Source organism: Alnus glutinosa, chromosome 11 (assembly GCF_958979055.1).
Source record: "Alnus glutinosa chromosome 11, dhAlnGlut1.1, whole genome shotgun sequence".
In the NCBI taxonomy this organism is placed as follows: domain Eukaryota; kingdom Viridiplantae; phylum Streptophyta; class Magnoliopsida; order Fagales; family Betulaceae; genus Alnus; species Alnus glutinosa.
This window is the reverse complement of record NC_084896.1, coordinates 5,738,578-5,757,515: the sequence shown is the minus strand read 5'-3', so window position 1 is coordinate 5,757,515 and position 18,938 is coordinate 5,738,578. Positions and strand designations below refer to the sequence as shown.

The 18,938-nt window shown below is 36.6% G+C and overlaps 2 protein-coding genes across 4 annotated transcripts; both read right to left on the bottom strand.

Annotated features, from left to right (window-relative positions):
- Positions 1-6,760: 6,760 nt before the first annotated feature.
- LOC133880968 (zinc finger protein ZAT3-like) lies at positions 6,761-7,831 on the bottom strand. Its single transcript, XM_062319939.1, has one exon. It carries the CDS (start codon positions 7,779-7,781, stop codon positions 6,864-6,866), a length of 918 nt encoding a protein of 305 aa, XP_062175923.1. The 5' UTR covers positions 7,782-7,831; the 3' UTR covers positions 6,761-6,863.
- A 6,148-nt stretch (positions 7,832-13,979) lies between these two features.
- LOC133882926 (uncharacterized) lies at positions 13,980-18,424 on the bottom strand. Of its 3 annotated transcripts, XM_062322164.1 has the most exons (5): positions 18,358-18,424; positions 17,612-17,673; positions 15,449-16,166; positions 15,262-15,345; positions 13,980-14,394 (listed from the first exon to the last, which is right to left on the bottom strand). In XM_062322164.1, the coding sequence occupies exons 3-5, from the start codon at positions 16,155-16,157 to the stop codon at positions 14,291-14,293; spliced, it is 897 nt and encodes a 298-aa protein (XP_062178148.1). In that variant the 5' UTR covers positions 16,158-16,166; positions 17,612-17,673; positions 18,358-18,424; the 3' UTR covers positions 13,980-14,290. The 3 variants fall into 3 exon arrangements, with proteins under 3 accessions (XP_062178148.1, XP_062178147.1, XP_062178149.1); XM_062322163.1 differs by lacking the exon at positions 17,612-17,673 and having other exon boundaries at positions 18,358-18,423; XM_062322165.1 differs by lacking the exon at positions 17,612-17,673 and having other exon boundaries at positions 15,449-16,171; positions 18,358-18,413.
- Positions 18,425-18,938: the final 514 nt, after the last annotated feature.

The window sequence follows — 18,938 nt, the reverse complement described above, 5'->3', positions numbered from 1 at the left end:
ATATGATGAAGGTAGTAATATGTGTAGTGAATGGAATAGGTTATAAGCTTTATTTCTTAGAGAATGTTCTTATGCAATTATGTGCATTACTTAAATCATGAGCTACAATTAGCTTTAGTTGCAACATCTAGAGAAACAAAATGTGTTCATCGATTATGTATCCATTCGACTTCTAGTATCAATATTGTTGTTGGTTCTTCTAAAGGTAAGGATGAATTGCAATCTACTCAAGTTGCTGAGATTGAAAGTAAGTTTGCTTCGTTGATATTGGAAGAGAGCAAACCAAATTGGTACTTTGCAACGAGCTAAAGATACTTGATGGTCTTCTCATTTGCAATTTGTTTGTAGCTTGATAAGAATGTTTGGTGCAACTTTCTCATTTTTCAATACTATCTCAAAGGAGGAGGTCAATTATTTTCAATGTGGCAATGCTGAAGTGGCTTACAGGAATTTATTTATTTTTTCCCTAAGCAAATAGGAGAAGGGAAACAAGGAATCAAAAAATTGAAAAATGGGTAGCCTCCCCAACAACAAACCCAAACAAAATAGACAGTGCTAAATCTAAAAACAGAAAATAGGATATGGGTTCATAAATGATCTCAAATGGATCATAAACTACACGGTCCTCTAGATCTTAGGCAAAAGCCAAGAAAAATGCCGCATAAAGCCGTATAAACACCAAAACAAAGGGCACGGGCAGGGGCATGACCATCGCGATACCCTTCACCCTTATCCAAACCCTCAATGCAAGCGACGTAGACAAGGGCATGACCATGAGATATCCTTCAACCCTACCCAAATGCCTACTTGGTAATAGCTATTGGGGGGGCGGTTGAGGAGGGGTGGCTCTATCAAAATCCAAATAGGATTTGAAGACGAGGAGGAACAATCTTCAGATGTAGAAGTCTCCTCTACTTGATCAAACCGTGAAAGTGCAAGGAGACAAAAAACCAAAAATAAAAAATAAAAATACAACTATAGAAAGACACAAAAGAACCAAACCAAAGCAGCAATTGAGGTGGAAGGCGAGGATTGGGTGGCGCTGGGGGAGTGAAGGAGGCTGCGTGAAGGACAAAAGGTAGAGTTTAGGAAGTTGAAGGAGAGCAGGGAGGCTGATGAGGACGATGGCGAGGCACGTTGGTGGGATAAAACACCTGGATGTCGTCGATCGGGCTTTCATAAATGCACAAAAAACAAATAAAACTACATCAAGACAACAAAATAACCAAAACACAACAGCAACTGGGGTGGAAGGTGGTGACAAGGTGGCTCAGAAAAACGACAAAGGCCGCGTGAGTGTAACGCACCGGCACGTGGTGGTGGAACAACAAAGAATAGTAGGGAGGCTGATGAGGACAATGGCATGGCACACTAGTGGATCAAAACACCCAGTTGCCATGATCGGGCTTTCAAAAAAAAAAAAAAAAGTGATAAGCGTTGAATGTTACATATTCAAGGCCCTTAACTTATATTTGTTAATTCCTTAGCATTGTTATTTGTTTGATTTTGTGTTGTTTTATTGTTTTCAGGTTTCAAATAAAGATGCAATTAATTCCATTGATTTTGGGCTTAAGCACACTTTGAGAAGACCTATAAGATATTGGTAAGCTTAACCAATCATAGTAGAAGAATTATATGATGTGGTTAAGTTTAATCAAATCAAGGGAATAATTAAATCAAAATTTCTCCAATAAGAGTCAAAATCAGATTGGATTCAAATTTGGATTCTGCACATGTCTCAATGTTTGGATCATAACTTTCTGCTTACATCTTGGATTGCAATGAAATTTATGGCGTTGGAAAGCTAATACAAAATTCAACAAATATGTTATAAATAGTTTTTTCTAAATTCAAATGTTATTATGTCAAAGTTGCCCCGCAATGAAAGACTGCAAATCTGGACGAATTTGAAATCCTTTTCCTACTTGGATTGAAGTTTCAATCTCTTACTTGGACTAAGAGACTAAGTTCTAATTTTTCTTGAATTTCTATGGCTTTTAGACCTCTGTTAGTCTCTAGAAATAGACTCCTAAGCTTCAAAAGAAGGTTTGCTTATAATTAGTTTTAAACAGAAAATTCTTCTTGGAGGCTTGACAAGTTGAAAATGAGAAGAACGTGGCAGGAGGTTATCCCAGCACCAAGATGAGCGGCTAAATTCATAATAGGGTGTTGATATAGCTATTTCTAAGTAACAATAGTTTAATTGTATTTTAATTTGGTATTTTCTATATGCATGATGGTTGTGTAACTGTGAGAATTGATCTTAATGTTTATATTTAATCATTATGAATTTGTTATCTTGTCTTAGAAAGTCTTTTATATTCATTGAACTCAATCCTTCATATTTTCTATGATTATATGAATGATTGTTATACAACGGTTTTAATTTATATATGATCATGAGGGTTAGATAGGCTATGTCTAGGGAAGACGGATTGTACTACGTACACCCTAGTTTAGTGTAATTTAGGTAGACAATCCGTACCAACCAAAGATGGGTTATACTTTTCCATTGATTATGTGTATCCTATTAAAGACGTAACTAATCTATACCTAAGGAAGACGGGCCGTACCACATCTTACTAGTTAGGTGGACGGTTCGTGCCAACTGAAGATGGATTATACTTATTCTTTAGAGGTAATTTCTTGACTACTCGAGTGAGATGAGCTCTATATCATGCATAGTATGAATTTTTCATGTGAATTTATGATTGACCATTGTTATGCGGTAAGTGGTGAAATCAATCCCCTATTATTTCTCTCATCACTACAATCTTTATTTTTATGTCTTTAATTTTATGCATTTAACTTAGTTATAGATAAAATAAAATAAAATATCTTTTAAATTAAGTTATATTTAATCTTGAAAAACTTAATAGGATCCTATGTAGTCCTTGAGGTTCGACACCTTCAATATAGTCATATCCTACAAAGATTCGTACTATTGCGAGTGGTAATTTTATTATTGATATTTTTGTACATAAAACAACCACATCAGAGTGAATTGGGAAGGGAACAGAAAGAAGGGAGGAGGATGAAGATAAGGTCATTCCTCCTTCCTAAAAGGTTCTCACAAAGGAGGCAGCTAAAATCTCACTAGGAAACGAATGGTTTTCCAGTGAGGAAAAAGGTTTGAGATCAGCTTCAATTCTCTCTCTAAAAACTATAGAGAGAAGCGGTTATTAGTTGGAAATCATGGCTTACATGGTGTTAAAATTATTTGAATTTGTTTTGATTTTGCATTTGATGAAACAAATTATGGAATCACTAATTCTCTTTACCAAGCTTTGCAACAAATTCTCAAGATATTTTAAATGTCATTAATGTAGCTTCAACTACAAAATTACTTATTCAAAAGTTGAGAGATGAAAAGTGAAAACCTCTGGTTGATATTGTTAAATTATTTTATGAAAAATATGAAATTGATGTTCCTAATTTGAATGCTCGTTACGCACTAGAGCTCCAAGTAGATCCCGTTGCCAAAATAAAAAAATCTTTGATAACAATAGAGCATCATTTTAAAATTGATGTATTTACTGATGCAATAAGCTTCCAATTGCAATAAATAAATAATAAATTTTGTGAGTATGTAGTGAAACTTCTTATTCTTAGTGTCGCTTTATGCCCTAAAAATGCATACAAATCATTTAAGATTGATGATATGCAACTTCGTTGAGAAATTTTATCCTTAAGGTTTCACTGAGTAAAAAAAATAAAAAATAAAAAGTATAATAATAATAATAATAAATCTATTTGAGGTTTCAATTGCAGCATTATGTGCTTCATGTGCCAAAACATCTGGATTTTCAAAATATACCTACTTTATTTGAGTAATGTAAAGGATTTGCAATTTTGGAAAAGTCAAATCTATCATTTGATTGACTGGCTGATTCAGCTTGTGTTGACTTTCCCATTTTTTATCGTCACTACTAAACGAGCTTTTTATGCCATGAAACTTGTAGAAACTGGATTACGTACTAGAATGGAAGATTAATTTATGGCAGATCATTTAATAGTTTATATTGAGAAAGAAATTGCTAACGATTTCACTACAAAGATAAAAATAGATGAATTTCATTTTATGAAAGACTGTTGTTGTGTATAATTCGAAGGAGATGCCAAGTTCTTTTTTAGAGTTTTTTTTGTACATGACTATAGTAAACTAGAAAACTTTCAAATTCGAAAGGAAAGTAAATACTTTTTAAAGATGTATTTATAGATACGTAACTTTTGCATATAATTATGACTTATGATTTAAGATAGAATTAAATTAGAAAAATTGCAATTTAGCTCCCCAAACTGTCAATCGTTTTGCAAGTAGCTCAACGAATTGCCAATGCTTTGACTCTAGCCCTCAAACTACCAAAAAGTTTTAAAAAGTCACATTTTGTCAAAATATGTCTATAATACCATTGCCATGTGTCATTTTTTAATTAAAAAAATTTTAAAAACTAAAAAAAAATACTTAATTTTATTTTTTAATTATTATTTTCTTTTTTTTAAAAAAAAAAAAAAAAGAAATGCCCACCACTTGGAGAAGGTGGTGGCCCGAAATATTATAGGCATATTTCGACAAAATTGGTATTTTTAAAACTTTTTGGTAATTTAGGAGGCTAAAGTCCAAGCGTTAGCCGTTCGTGAGGTTACTTGCAAAACGGCTAATAGTTTGAAATGCTAAATTATAATTTTTCCAATTAAATGTAAGACTTTTCTAATTTTATTTTACATAAATGCGAGCATATACACATAGAAAAACAATATATATTTATGTATTTATTTATTTACGATGATTCGGCTCTTGCTCATGACACGGCGCTCAGCACACATACAAAAAACAGGCTATGTGTCTCGGGAGAAAGAGACGTTAACACATGCTGGTCCTTTGGTAGTAAGGGCGGCCAACTTGTACGTGAGTGTACTCCCACCATCCCTTCAATTAATCGCACTAAAGATGTTTGAAAAAGAATCGCTAAATTAACATTCTGCAGTTGCCACCAGAAGTACTGCATATATGCTAAAGAACATGAAACTTCTTCTTTAAAAAATGGCAAACAGCTCTGCCCCCAAATTTCTAATTGTCAACAAGTACGCCCGTACGTACTTTTCAATCATGATTATAAATCCATTAATCCTAATCAAACTGGGTAAAAATGCTGGGGCCTAGGAACTAAAGAAAGTTCCCTTTGTTCTGATCATTTTCTGTTAAATATAAGTTTGTTGCTATTGTCATCCTAATTTTATTCCGAACCAGTAGACAATTTCAGGGACATTAATATTATTCAAGTGGCATTGATTCAATATTTTACTATCACAAACCTGTAACCATGGTTTTAAATTTGTGGCCTAATCAGCAAACTACCGCCCCAGTGTGGCAGTGTCCAAAACAGAAGTCCTCACTGTAAAGCTATTATTACTTTCTTTTGTTTTTCTAAAGTCAGGGCCTTACTAATGAACTAATCAAACAGTAACACTACATTTGCTCAGATTTTAACTCAATATCTAACTTAGGAGTGTCTAACTCGTATTCGGGTGTCGAGTTCGAATCCTGTTGAGACATGGGCATAAGATTATATAAGTCAAATCTAACATTACTTATTTTATAAACGAATCAAACTCATCACCCCCTGTAACCAGCTAATTTCGTGTTAATGTTGTATCAAGTTTGCAAGTCATGAAAAAAATTGTCAATCCTAAATGTCACTTGTTAAGTTCGGATCGTATCGAAACATGAGTATAAAACTACTCATTTAATAAAGAAAAAATTATATAAATCATTTTCTTGTCTATCTCCTTTACATCTCTGTATAGTGGATTTGCAAAAGAGATGAATAAGAGATGGGTACGTAAGAGAATGACATGCAACAGCTCTTCTTAATGAAACATGTCAAACTCTTCAATTTTAACTTACTAATTCTATGTTAATTTCATGTCAAATTGGGATAGGGTAAAAATTATCAAACCTACTATTCATATAGAGACATGATTGGTGCACAACAGTTGCATAATTGGCCACTACATGGTCTCACCTCATGTTTCTATATCAGACGTATGGGACCTGTAGTGATTAAAGAGAGGAGTCAGAGGACTGCCTTAAGACTGACTAGAGAGATGGATCAGCTAGCTACATACCACTGTCAGATGGGACCAGACTATTTGGAAGACTCCATTCATAATTTTGCTGCTCAAAATCCAAGAAATAGATCCAATAATAGCAGTTTAAACTCAAAACCCCAAGAGATGAACTGATAGCTAGCCAAGTATCATATTCAGTCAGGACCTTACTGCTGACTGTTCAAATGCCTCAACTATATTCATGTGGTTGCAACTCCAAAATCAATAAAATGGAAACTCATATAAAGCTAAGGTACCAAAAATTTTATATATATAATGAGTATAAAGGGTAAAGACCATATTGGTAAGTCTTATAATATGCTGCAGAAACTATAACAAGGTTGTGGCCAATCCCCCATGAGCAAAGGGCAACAAAAAACCTAATTTATGTTTATGTGATAATAAGACCTGTCAAATCCACCTTGCAAGAAAACAGTATCTCAAACACCATTGGCTTTGCAAGGACCAAATGTATATAAATATATCAAACACCATTGGCCCAAACTAGAAAGATTCACCAACCTCAATCTAACAACCTTTTGTGAATTTATTAGTAATGAGAAATAAGTGTCTTTTTCCATGTTGTGCATGAAACACAAATTTCTGTCTCCCAATTGTGGAGCCAAAACAAAGAACAACTTTTTCCATCAAGTCAGATATTATCAATGTTACAGAATATACCACAGAATATACTAATTAACCCTAGATTACAAGGTATATATCAGTACTAAGCAGACAAGAATCTCTATCTTTCATAGTCCCAACCTTAAATCCAGTGTCAATCCTGAAGAAGAATAAGAAGAAGAGGACCCATCTTCCATTGGGGCAGGCAAATTTAAGTCCAAACCAGAGAAACCTTCCCCTTTCTCCCAATGGCACCTCTTGTGCCCGCCCAAAGCTTGACCAGTCGAAAACACCCTCAAGCAAATGCTGCACTTGTGCCCTGTCCCCAAAACCATCAATACCTTGTCCTCCACGCTATCCCTCTCATCGCCCCCGCCACTGCCATTGTGGCCGTCCTCCTCCGCCTGATCACCGTCGCTCCTATTTATCGCAAAACACCCTTTGACATTCTTGTGACTCGCCCTGTGCCCTCCCAACGCCTGGTGCGACCCAAACACCTTCTTGCAACTTGAACACTCAAACCGGCAGCTCGTCTCCGACGCACCCGCCTCCTCCACCGCCACCCGAACAAACCCATCAAATACTTGATCAACCCCATCATGATGATAACCGACAATACTCGCATTGCCCCCATTGGCCAGCATTAACAAACACGCAGCAACTTCATGATCATCATCGCTCATTAGCCCTTCCAAATCGCTCGCCGCATTGGCCGGCGACGGCGACGGGGAGACGGGTCGGCGCAGATTCTGCGGGGGGTTGATCCCTCGCCACTGGCGTTCAGGGTGGCACCGCATGTGGCCGAACAAAGCCTTCCACGACCAGAACTTCTTGCCGCACTCGCTACACGGCCGAGTGATCTTCGGCGCAGTTGGGTCGGGCTTTCTGATCCCAAGTTTCGGCTTCGAAACTACGCCGCTCGAACTTGAGGCCATCATATCGTCGATTCTCATCAGTTTCGACCGCTTCTTGCGGCGGCGGCTTTTCTCGTCGTGAGAAAACTGGGAAGAGGGTAAGCGGATATCTGGGTCGGCCGCCGTCGTCATAGAGATTCTTTTGTGGGAATTGAAAGGGAAAGGAAAAAAGTGCGACAACGGGGGAGGGTTTGTATATGTAGGGTTAGCAGTTACCATAAAGCTTTGTGAGAGTGAGAGAGACACTTCGCACTGGGCGGTTTTTTTCAGTTGAGTTGTGATTGGGAGTGGTGGTTATCTTTTCTTGGATCGTCGAATTACTGGTATACCCTCGTGGCGGTGGGGATGGATAGGGGTATAATAGTAATTTAGTTGTATTTGCTTGTGGGTAAAGAAATATCCTGTACGTTCATCACGGGATCTAAATCTCTTGCAAGTCTGAAACGTGGTCACTGTGGGTCATTAGTTTCGGGGAATTACCTTGTTTGGGCACAAAATTATGCAGCATTGGAGTTTTAATAGAAATTAACCAAATAATCTGTGATTGCATTTCAATGAGGGGTTTTGAAAACTCAATCCGATAAGGATCATAGTAATTGCAGTCCAAATATATATGGGGTAGAGCCTACATGGAACTCATGACTTGGTTGAGTGGTAATAGGACAATTCAAATTTTATTTGAAGAGATAGATCTCAAATAGACTTTCTCATATTCTGTTCAAATTACTAGCAATTTAGGCAGCAAATTATTAGAAATCACAATTTGATTTTAGAAACCAATCACAAAGCAATGAAGCTGATATATATATATATATATATATATATATATATATATATATATATATATATTGTGAGTTTCCACTTTCTAGCTAGTCTAAGTGTGTGCTTGAGATTGAGATTGCGATTTCGTAGACAATAAATGTGATTTTAAACCAAACCACAAAATATCAATCGTTTGGGAACTGCGTTTTTAAAAATTGCGATTTGAAATTCAAATCACAGGTAAGATGGTGCTTTTTTGAAAATATAGAATTTTAAAGGCTAATTTGCAATTTTAAAGGCTAAACTGCGATTTGTCAAACGCTTACCTGCGTTTTTAAAAATCACTTTTTTTTCAAATCCACATTTTAAAATCGTTATTTAAAATTGTACTTTTTGAAATCGCAAACCCAAACAGACCTTAGGCAAGACTAATTGTAGGTGAGGATATTATTGTTGAGGAATGCTAGAGCTCTTTCTAGTGTTCTTCTGGGATTCTTATATGCTGACATGTCACCCTGAATTTTTTAATAAAAACACGAATAACAAATTAAGCTGTAGTTTTTTTTTATTTAAAACCATAGTGTCACATTAGTATAAAAAGACCCCAGAAAGAGCCGTAACATTTCTCATTATTATTATACTGCCCAAAGAAAGGGGATTGTAAAGTTAACTTATTCCAACTAGCTTAATAACAGAAAATCTCAAAACGACGAATTATTAGGGTAGGAATTCTTGTTTTATTGAAAATCTTAATAACACTCCAATATCTTTTGTCTAACATAACACTGAGGAAAAATATATACCCAATAGGTTTTTTTTTTTTTTTTAAAAAAAAAAATGATATCTTGTGCATATAATACAAATGATAAGTATTATTTGTCTTTTTTTTGTTCTTATAATACAAATGAGGGTGTGTTTGGTAAAAAAAAAAATTATGTGAGTTTTGTTTTTGAATAGTAATAAAAAGTTATTAGTGTCATATAAAATACAAAGAATTTATATGAAAAAGTAAAAAAGTTTTATTTTGTAGTGAGTTTTTTTATTTTATTTGAATAAGAAAAAAAATGATTGATGTGATATAAAAAGTGAAAAAAAAAAAAAAAAAAAAAAAGAAGTTAAAAGCATTATTTGGCAAGTGAATAGAGCACCTCGATTTTGATGAAGAATTTTTTGAAGTAGTATATATATATATATATATATATATATATATATATAAAGTAGGTAGCTAGAAGTTTTAAATTTTTTGTATAGAAAAGTAAAAAAAAATTGTTTTGTAATGAGTTTTTGTTTGAATAATAATAAAAAGTGATTGACATAATATAAAAAGTAAGATTGTTTTGAGATTGTTTTTAGGAAGAAAAAAAAAAGCCTCAAAATCGAGGTGCTTAAATCACTTGCCAAACGTGGCCAGAATGTTGCGAAGTTTTTTGAATTAAAAAAAAAAAAAAAAAAAAAGGAAAAAAAAAACAAAAAATAGAGGATGGTTGCTAAACAAAACCTAGATATATTATCCTTCCATAGGCCTATTGTTGTAATCATAACCAAAAATGTAACATAAATGAAAGGGAAAATTATATATATTCTCCTCGAGTTATCTGAGAATTTGTAATGTCCTCCAAAACTTTCACTTGAAGTAATTATCTCTCCCAGAATATCAATAAATTGCAGTGTGCCCCTTTTGTAACAAAAATAACAAAAATATTCTTATAAAAAAATAGAAAAAATAAATAAAAATTTGGTGACCCACCTACGGCCACTGTGATTTTTTCTTCTTTTTGTCATAGTTATAAGGGTATTTGTCTTTTGGAGGATTTTTTTAAGAATAGTCTTGTCTTTTTGTAAGATAAACGGGTGCATTGCAATTTTCTGGTAATTTATAATGGACATTACTTTAATTGAAAGTTTGAGAAAATATTACAAATTTCTTGATAGTTTGAGGGATGATATGTTTACCTTTGGCTAATTCTCATTCTCAAATTGCTCCGCTAGAATGTGGAGTAAGGTGGGCTTTTATGGGCATAAAGCTAGACATGAGTAAGGTTTATGACCGAGTGGAGTGAAATTTTTTGGAGGCAGTCATGAGGAAACTGGGTTTCTCAGATAGGTGGGTTAATCTGATAATGGTTTGTGTCCGGACAATCTCATATACAGTGGTGGTCAATGGCTAACCGGTGGGTCAGATAAAACCAACACGAGGAATTCGCCAACGAGACCCCTTATCCCCATATCTCTTCATTTTATATGTTGAAGCGCTTAGTTCTTTGCTCCTACAAGCAGAACACACTGGTAGCCTCATTGGGATTCCCACATCCAAAAATAGACCCTAACTCAGTTACCTCTTTTTTGCAGATGATAGTCTCCTTTGCTGCAAGGCAAATTACGTGGAATGGCGTAGGCTAATGAAGATTCTAGAAAAATATGAAGCGACATCGGGCTAGAAATTAAATCTGAGCATAACGTCCATCTTCTTTTGCAGAAACATAAGCTCATTAAAGAGGCAAGAAATCACACAATTCTCTGGATTGCGGGCAACAGACAGGTATGATAAATATTTAGGCTTACCTGCACTTGTAGGCAAGTTGAGGGCAAAGGCTTTTCATAGTATCAAAGACACAGTCTGACAACGTCTATAAAATTGGAAGAATAAGTTTTTGTCCCAAACTAGAAAATAGATCCTTATAAAAGCAATGATCCAAGCTATCCCACCTTACAGTGTGAGTGTTTTTCAACTTCCAGACACTCTATGCAAAGACCTCAACAGGATGATCCAAAAATTCTGGTGGATGCATCAACAAAATATTACAAAGATCCGTTGGATGAGCTGGGAACGTATGGGATTATAAAAAAGAAAAAAAGAAAAAAAAAGGGTGGTATGAGTTTCAGAGATTTAGTCTTCTTCAAGAAAGCCCTTTTAACAAAGCAAATTTGGAGACTGATAGAAGATCCTTCGTCACTAGTTGCCTGTATTTTAAAAGCAAAATATTACCCCCAGGGTTCGGTGATGGAGGCCTCTTTGGGGAGGAAACCATCCTTTGCATGGCGGAGAATGTCATCAGCTCGTACTGTGTTACAAAATGGCTTAGTGTGGCGAGTGGGTGATGGAAGAGATATTAGAATCCGGGGGGTCAATGGCTCCCTACCCTAACTTCATTTTTAGTCCAGTCTACTAGAAGAATTTTACAGAAACAACCAAGGGTGGTTGAACTCATTGATTCAACTACCAAAAGTTGGAACCTGTCACTCATCAATGCAGTTTTTCAAGAGGAAGAAGCCCGGATCATCTCTAGTATCCCCTTAAGCCCTCTACTACCGAAGGATTACTTAATTTGGAGGGGTACTCCCAATGGTAAGTTCACAATGAGGACCACGTACTATATGGAAGTTGAGAAGCAAGGGTAATGCAAGGGGGAAGACTCACAAAAAACCTCTTCGGAGAACATTTGGAAGACGGTATGGTCTCTATCGGTCCCAAACACCGTCAAAATGTTCCTTTGGAAAGCCTGTAATAATATCCTTCCCACAAAGGAGAATCTGTTCAAGAAGAGAATAGTGACTAATATGGCATGCCCGATCTGCGAAAGGGAAGATGAAACAGTTATCCATGCTTTATGAACTTGCCCTTCAGCTCAAGATGCCTGGGGTGTGGACCGGCCAAGTTGCAAAAATACTCTAGTGCTCAAACCAGTTTTTTGTACTTGATAGAGGACTTACTGGAAAGAAGTGATAGAGAGGATATAGAATTCCTTGCAGTTTTAGCACAAAAACCATGGCTGCGTAGGAACTCTTTAGTCCATGAGGGCACTTTTGCCCATCCTAGTCAAGTCCTACGGGAAACGAAGAAGTCTCTTGAAGATTTCCATCGCCACAATGACAAAGAGGGCGAGCACGTAGGCCGGCTTACAAGAAAATCAACCGATAGCAGTTTGGCAGGCACCGATCAACGGAATTATCAAAGTGAATTGGGATGCAGCTATGGATGTAAAGAATGGGCTAGCTAGTAGGTGTAGCTAGGCATTATTGTACGAGATTGCGAGGGCTTTGTCTTGGCTGCCCGCAACACCACTAGGGGTGGGCAAAAACCCGTCCACCCGCACCGACCTGCACCCCAGTCCCGCCCGGCCCTGCAAATATCGATTTTTAAGTTTTTTTTTTTTTTTTTTTTTTTTTTTTTTTTTTTTTTTTTGCAGATATGGGTTGGATTTTGTCTAACCCGTGCGATGCGAGGCAAGTTGCGGGTTGGGGTTTTTAAAAACCCAGGGGACCAGTCCTGCCCCGCAAGTAAAAACAAAAAAAACCTAACTTCTAGTCTTCTAGACCCTTCGTTTTCTACTTTTGTAACCTAGCGCCTCTAGCCTCCAAGACTTGCATTTCTCTTCTTCTTCTCTTCATTTTCTAACATAGTGCCGCACGAAGATCTAGCCTCCAAGACTCTTCGTTTTCCCCTTGTTCTTCACTGGTTCACCCCGCCGCCACTCTTCATCTTCATTTTCCCTTTGTTAGTGATCTTTGAAGCCATGGCTATGTCGTGCATCTGATTGTGAGCATCGAGCGGCTCCGTCCAATACCAAAATTTTATTCCATTGTTTTGTTTCTTGTTTCAATGGGTATGTGGGTATGTGGGTTTTGTTGATTGCCTGGATTTGGGTTTTGTTGATTGCCAGGATTTGGTTTTGTTTCTTGTTTTCGTCTCTTCATCTTCTTCGCCTAAACCCACCCTACCCTGCATCAAACCCCCTTCCCCCTTCCCGTGCACCGCACGAATCTAACTCATCTTTTGCGGTTCACGGGTGGCATTTTCCAAAACCACAGGGTTGCAGGGCAGGGGCAAAAATGGTGGAAATCTGCCCCGCCCCGCCCCGTGCACACCCTAAGCACCACACACCATCTCGCAGCTAACCCCACTATGGTTGAGGCATGGGCGGCACTCCAAGTAGTGATTTTTAGTAAAGAGTTGGGTTTCTTTGACATCTGTTTAGAAGAAGATGCTCTGCAAATTGTGAGAGACTGTGCAACAGAGATACCCAACACAAGCAGGTATGGCCATCTAGTCGAGGGTATAAAATCTGGCATGCAATCCTTTATGACAGCCAACATAATCCACGTTAAGCGGGAGGCCAATATGGCAGTTCACAGCTTAGCACGAGAGGCTGTCATTCATATTGTAAACACAATCTGAATTGAAAAAATTCATTCCCGAATCTATGATATTGTAGACAAGAAACTTCTTGTCCCTAGCTATATATGTTTTGATCCCAATTGTGGTGTTATCAATAAGAATGGAATTGTTATAAAAAAAAAAATGGTCCGCATTGCCTTTTCACCAAATGCAGATCACCTTTTGCTAACATGTAATAATAATAATAATAATAATAAATAAATAAATAAATAAATAAAAGAAAAAAAGAAGTGGTGTATGCGTAAAAGTTGAGAAGCTTAATTTGTACAGAAACAAGTGTCTCCAATTATAACCCCATGAGATAAAAAATATACTCATCATCCTAACTCAATCAATAATCAATTAGATTAAGTCTTCTAAGACTAGTTTAGAGTAAAAAAAAATAATAACAATTATCAGATAAGTCTCTGAAGAACTTTCATTTATACAAAATAATTAAAGGATGATCAGACACTGCCAACCGGAAAAGAAGCTATGCATCACGGTTAAAACAGTTTTTGTCTCTCACAACAGTTGATGCAGTAACGATTTCACATGTTGTCAACAGCTTCTCTCACTACTGGACATGGATAAATACAATGGCAATCAGGATATTACAGTGAGTACCAATCAAACAAGTGGAAACATGTGGGAGGAAAAAAGTCAGCTCAGTTGTTTGCAAACTATCTTTGCCCAACACACCATCAAATGAACACTACCGCGCTCATGCTGTCTTCTCTAACCTGTCTTGATGAGTTGAGGGTGCTTTAAAATTCTTCATAGATTTTTCCAGGACATTCAGAGAAGCAACCCGCTGCAACTCTTTCGCTGTGAGAAAAAGAAACAAATTAGAATGAAATAGAAGGGCTTCGTATCAGAATATTCATGGATGACATGAGTTGGTTAAGGAGTAGTAGGCAAAAGAAAATTTCTGACAAATGGAATGCTACATTGAACCAAGACATAATTAGAGGCAACAATTCGTGTTCGCGTGTCGGGTTCAGGTCGTGTCGAGGTATGGTAATAAGATCATATAGGTCAAATCCCTTAACTCTTACCCGCTAATCTCGTGTTGAGTTCATGTTGGTTTAAGGATCATATCAAAAAGTGTCAGCCCTAGACATAATAGAACAAGTTACAATACTTGTGAACATTTCCATCTAAAACCATCACCCAATTGTAACTAATGTAGCCACCATAAAACACGCATGAATACGCAGTATGATACATTTAATGCTCATCGTTATGGCCATGAAGTCACGCAAAATTTGAATGATTTGCTGCATTTTCACCCTTTACTAAGTTAGAAGCTTCATACCTGTGTTGCACAGCAGCTCGTGTCATGTTAACAGTTATATCACTATTCAGATTTCTATAAGTTTCCTTCCTAGAAGCCTTCTGCCCATGTTTTACACAGATAATTATACGTCAGTAGTAGAAAATAACTCTGTAGCGGATCCTAAAATCATCAATGGTCATAAAGCAAGTGATAAAGCTAAAATGTACATCTTTGTGAACTACCCTATGGAAGTTAAACGAGAAGATATTTATAATCCGGAACAATGATCAGACCATCTATACAGAACAAAAATGAATGCAAGACAACAAATCGTCCAAAAATACCGTCCAATATAGGAAGATTCTGTTTAAGCTCGTTGAAAATTATAAGGCAGGAAAAGCCACAATTTCAAATACCTTCCTCCAGTGAAAGCTGAATCGATCTCTTTTCCAACTCAACAGCATGTTTGCTGAGTTCAACTGGAGAGAGCGAGCGAAGCACTAAGAGAATCACATAAATTAAAGGGAAAAAATTTCTATTAGAATTGAAGTACCAGCAAAATAAACCATCTTAAGGTGACTTCTTTGAAATAGAAGGGCTTACTCTGGAGATAATCCTCTTGATCTGCTTGGTCCAGTTTTCTTAATAACATCTCCAGTTGATGATATGGCTCTTCCCACTGTAGATTTTTCAATCCCTTTGGATTACTCAACGAAGGGACAGCAGAAGCAACATGATGATAATTGGATTCCGCTGATGCTAACCTCATACCAGGCTTTCCAAGAGAATGAGGAACTGAAGGTTTTCCAGACGAGCTTATTGATGCTGCCATTGGAAAAGGTGCAAATGCTGGAAAACAAGAAACCTTTGGCTCCTTCATCTGGGATTTGGGTTGGGTGGTCTCCTCCTGGTGAGCAAGTTGCCTTGACTGCAGGCAATCAGCATTAATGCTTGTGCTATCACCAGTGCCGCTCTTGCCTAATTCTGCTTCAGATTTTCTACGGACATAGACAAGATGCCCGTTTGCAGCATTGCTGCAAGGAGACTGGTGGTGAGGGGGGCTCACAGGGCACTCAAGTGAGGGCCTCTTGGCACCAGAAACTTTAATGGCATCAATAATTGGACCTCTATCCTTCAAAAGTGGAGAGTTTCCAGTAGTGTTGGGCACCATAATTCTATTATCATTCTGCAAATCTCTCAATGCTGTCTTCTTTCCAGCAACAGGCAGTTGCTTATCATGAGTAGGTAAGTCATTTTCGGTATTTGCCATCCCATATTCACTGAATTTTGAGTCTATTGTTTGTTGAACCATCTGAATCAACTTGACTTCCAAGGAAAATATTTTAGAAATTAAGAATACACATGCAAAAATTATGGGTCAAAACGACAAAGCTTGAAACTAAACAACAGAAAATGGCTTTGAAACCACAGGAGATAACTTATATGAAATACAAGCCGCATGGCATAAAACCCATATATGTCCTTGATATTGGTCCCAGTGCAAATGAGTATCGATTAAAAGATGTGCTACTCCCACAAGGCTTGGCAGATAAAGATGTAATGCAAGTAAACTCTTTGCCTCTATTTAGGATCTGAGTATGTTAACAAGATTTTATGTGCAAGAAACAAAAAGAAAACTTGCTTCTAATAATAGCTTAAGCAAGAAGATGCACACTACCACATTTTACTGCACATTAACAACATAATGAAAGGAAAAATGCACATCATTTCCAAAAAAAAAATGAAAAGCAAACACTGGAGATGCAAATAAGACACTCAAACAATAGACAGCATGTTAGTGTCTTTGACGTGAAGTATTTTGAAAAATTATAAGAACTTGTAGAATTAGATGTACACAAAGAGATCAAGTTTTTATTAAGAAAGAGAAAGATAAGATACTTCAACTTTCAAGTTTATGTTCCAGGGGCAGACATGTTTTTAAGCCACAGGGCCTAACACATGAGATCTACACCTCACACACCTAAGGTGCACAATTTAAGGTTATTCAAGACATCTTCAAGCCTATGCTTGCAACAAGCCTAGATGTAAGATGATGACTATTCACAGGATACAAAGTAACGGCATTCAGTCAAAATTGACAGCAGAAAAAAAGTAAATAATGGTTCAGTCAAGTTCAACCACCCACACTCACAAGGAATAATCATAGATCAATTAAGCTTCTGGATCATTTCAACTAGTGATTAAGCAATGAAAAAAGTTTTGATCAACTGAAACCTCTCACCAATTAGCAATGAATTGTAATTGACCAACTTCCAATCACTAGAATAATGGAAACAGATATAATGATAAATGAAAACTGAAAACTGAGCACATCTGGAGCTGTAATTTGTAGCTAATCACCAATACAGGTGATAATGGGATCACGCATACTTGCAAATTATAAGCAAGTAGAAACAGTGACTAAGAGAAGCAGCCAGCAAATAACTTAATCAAATGTTGATAGAATCATATTAGAGATGTCCTGTGTAATAGTTTACAAGTCACAGTTCGATAACATATAGAAGCATTCCTCAAGAAGTTTCTTTAGTACGTGGAGCAACATAACAATTTGGATATGATATGAATTTCTCTAAACCAAATCCACAAGAAAATCCAGTTATGGCATTACCACCAATTGGACCATTACTCTTCTCAATTAACCAGTGCATAGTACTCCCTCGAGCGGCACCACAATTTGATGCCAGAAAAAATAGTTGAATAATTTTCACTATTCACATATCTATAACTTCTTAATCTTTCACTTGCCTTATTATGGACTGACTACATCTTTGAACAAGTGTTATTCCGCACGGCCAAGGTAATTACACCTGTAAACAATTAAGAATTTCTACACAAAATCAAGCTATTAATGAGTAAAATTAAGGAAACACAGTAACTGGCATAGGGTATGCACGCACTGACCAACGAATTATCTCTTTTTTATTTTCCTAGGGTGAAAATTAACTTCTACATAATAAAATGGAAATGCAATAAAAAAATCCTACTCACGCCACAAGAAAATCCCTAATCCATTACACGGAATTACTGTAGCACAGAACAATTGAACCGTTAGGCGCTCCAATAAACCAATGCACACTATTTTCAGGGAAGTACCAATTCAAGGACCGATAGAATAGTCCAGTAATTTTCTCCGTTCATGTTAAATCGCTCCCTTTTCGATCTTTCAGCGAATTCAGGACAACAATGCAGAAGACATAATACCCATCATTCAGAATGCTTTGTTAACCATAAAATTTCCAAATTTTGAGACACGGGTTCTATTTAAATCAAGTATAGACAAGACCCCATTACAATAAATTTTCAAAATGAGCTTCCCACATACAGATTCACATGCAATCAAAATTCTTGATCATCATCCACAAAAACGCCTAAATATGCACAACAACAAATGAAACAACCAATTCAACAAAGTAAATCTCTACGCAGAAAGGAAGACTACGAATTGAAGAAGATTTCGGATCAAAGCAGAGAGCGAAGAGCATTATTATTACCTCAGCTCATTGGAAGCGCTCCGTGCGAAAAAGAGAATAACAGGTTTCAAAGCCGGTAGCTTTCGCTCTAACAATAAGAGAATTTACAAGTTAGTCCCTCGTTTTGTACTTTTACGAAATTTGAGACTGGTCCTGAAATTATTTAGTATTACAAATCGGCCTCGAAAGTTTAGGCCATATATATACACGGGAAATTGCCAAAAGTCCTTGAGTTTTACCTTTGTGACAGGTAAGGACCCAAATTTTAAATTTTAACAATTAAAGTCTTGAATTTTGCTTGAGTCACAAAATAAGTCACTCCGTCAAATTTTCTGTCCCATCTTTAACGGAAAACTTTCCAACTGTTATTTTGTTCACGTCAAACCAATGAAAACATGACACATGTAGGGATGTAATCGAGTCGAGTTTGAAGATTTTAAGACTGGCTCGTTTATGAGTCGAGCTCGAATTCGAGCCGAGCTATAAAATGTGCGTTCAAGTTCGGCTCGTTTAAAATTCGGACAAGCTCGAGCTCATTGAGAATGATATTCAAGCCGAGCCAAGTTACTTGACAAACTCAGCTCAATTAAAGCTCGAGGTAG

Excerpts from the sequence above, each read along its gene's own strand:
- LOC133882926 (XM_062322164.1), bottom strand. The coding sequence starts at position 16,157 with ATGGTTCAACAAACAATAGACTCAAAATTCAGTGAATATGGGATGGCA. Across the intron at positions 15,346-15,448 it reads TCAAGAGGATTATCTCCAGA|TGCTTCGCTCGCTCTCTCCA; the intron begins GTAAGCCCTTCT and ends TGATTCTCTTAG. Across the intron at positions 14,395-15,261 it reads TCAGCTTTCACTGGAGGAAG|CGAAAGAGTTGCAGCGGGTT; the intron begins GTATTTGAAATT and ends TTTTTCTCACAG.
- LOC133880968 (XM_062319939.1), bottom strand. The coding sequence starts at position 7,781 with ATGACGACGGCGGCCGACCCAGATATCCGCTTACCCTCTTCCCAGTTT.